Source organism: Canis lupus, chromosome 23 (assembly GCF_048164855.1).
Source record: "Canis lupus baileyi chromosome 23, mCanLup2.hap1, whole genome shotgun sequence".
Classification (NCBI taxonomy): Eukaryota; Metazoa; Chordata; class Mammalia; order Carnivora; family Canidae; genus Canis; species Canis lupus.
This window is the reverse complement of record NC_132860.1, coordinates 23,414,473-23,416,479: the sequence shown is the minus strand read 5'-3', so window position 1 is coordinate 23,416,479 and position 2,007 is coordinate 23,414,473. Positions and strand designations below refer to the sequence as shown.

The 2,007-nt window shown below is 40.5% G+C and overlaps 1 protein-coding gene across 1 annotated transcript; it reads right to left on the bottom strand.

Moving 5' to 3' along the window:
* Positions 1-830: 830 nt before the first annotated feature.
* Positions 831-1,775, bottom strand: LOC140615520 (olfactory receptor 52K1-like). Its single transcript, XM_072795384.1, has one exon. The coding sequence runs from the start codon at positions 1,773-1,775 to the stop codon at positions 831-833; it is 945 nt and encodes a 314-aa protein (XP_072651485.1).
* Between the last annotated feature and the right edge of the window lie 232 nt (positions 1,776-2,007).

Here is a 2,007-nt window from a genome sequence, read left to right as displayed (position 1 = left end):
GTAGACTGGTTCCTAAGGCTATTATTCTGGAATACAGAAATGAATAAAATAATTAAAACATTCTGGAATACAGAGATGATTCAGAGTTTAAGATACAGATTGGTAAATTTGTAAATATGTGAAAGCATATGAGGTCAGATAGGTGGAAAGGAAAAGCAAAGCTAGTGAAGAAAGTATCTTTACTAGGTCTTTTTTTTTTTCCTTTGTAAAATGCTTACCTATCAAGCCTAATCCACTGTATATCAGTTCCATAGTCTGTAACCATATCCATACTACCTCCCTAAAGATGACTCTTCTTTATTAAACCCATCAGACCAAAAAGGAGCTCATTACTCATAGACATGATCATAGATATTTACACATGTTTATTCTCCTTAGGATTATTTTCCATTATATGATTCCATGTTGGTGAAATATCTGAAACATAACTGTGGAAGGAAAATGATGAAATCAATAAAAAATTTGGATAATTATTTTTGCTGATAGGTCTTGAGACTATGACTGATTTCACGTTATATCATTTGAAAAAAATGTGCTTACAATTTATTTGAAGGAATTAAATAATAAAATTAATGATAAAATATTCTCCTATTTTATTTATTTGCATAAACATTTGGGGAAGGTTCTGCTCATGTAGGTTTTACAATGATAACCACATTCTGATGGAGAGAACATGCCCCAGTTACATTCCCACACTGACTAGTCCTTCTCTTGTCTTGGCTATTCCTATTTCCATGAAGCCCCTGATCTGCCTGACATTATCTCTTCCTCCAACCTAACAAGATTTCCAGCTCTGTATCACAGATTTCCTGTCCACCTCGGATTCACTCTCAGTTTCTATGACAGTGGAAGATCCGCAGCATCCGCTCCCGCATTTGCTTAGTTCGGGCCCCATAAATCAAGGGATTGACCATGGGAGGCACTAGGAAGTAGAGATTGTCAATGATAATTTGTAGATGAGGAGCCATATGGTAGCCTAAAATCTGGGCCAGGACAGAGAAGACAACAGGAGAATAAAAAAGAGCTATGACACAAAGGTGGGAGCCACATGTATTGAGAGCTTTGCCCCGTGCCTCCCAAGAGGGTATCTGAAAGACAGCATGAAGGATCAGCCCATATGACAGAATGATAAAAAATAGATCAAGTCCCACGGATGCTACAAGAACCATGAGGCCATAGAAAATGTGGTTGGAGATGTCTCCACAGGCTATCTTCACCACAGCCATATAGGCACAGTAGGAGTAAGCGATGATGTGGGTTTGGAACCTTTCCAGTCTTTCTGCCAGGATGGGTGCTGGAGTCAGCACTGCCACTGCCCTTGCCAGGACAGTCAGTGCCATCTTCACAAGTACCTTGTTAGCAAGGATGGTTGTATATCTCAGAGGAAACCAGATAGCCACAAATCTGTCAAAAGCCATGGCTAGGAGGATCCCAGACTCCATGACGTAAAAGGAAGGGATGAAAAACATTTGTGTGAGGCAGGCATTGAAGCTGATTTCTTTGGCATTCATCCAGAAGATATCCAGCATGCGGGGCACAGTGACACTGACCAGGGACAGGTCAACAACAGATAGCATGGCCAGGAGGAGAAACATGGGCTCATGAAGACTCTTCTCTACTCGGATGATGCATAAGATGGTGGTATTCCCAAAAATTGTAACAACAAAGACCAAGAAAAAAGGCACAGAGAACCAGCCATGGGAAGATTCCAGGCCAGGAATTCCAGCCAGAACAAATATCAAAGGTTGAGGAATGGAGTTGTTGCAAGAGGTCATCCCTAACCTGAGCTCTTCAAAGTCTGATTCCTAGGGAGAAAGAAACAGGGACATTTTGAAGTCACTGAATCATTTGCATCTAAAATGCTGGGTATTCTAGTAGCGTATGGTGATAAGCATAATTATATGATACAAACTAATGATCAAATGAATGCTTCAGCTACTTAGAGTGTGGAGGGAGATAATCCTAGGCTACTCTCTCTGCAGAAGCAGTCTTAGGGATAAATGCTCA

Bases quoted from the DNA above. Each gene is read 5' to 3' on its own strand.
- LOC140615520 (XM_072795384.1), bottom strand. From the start codon at position 1,775: ATGACCTCTTGCAACAACTCCATTCCTCAACCTTTGATATTTGTTCTG.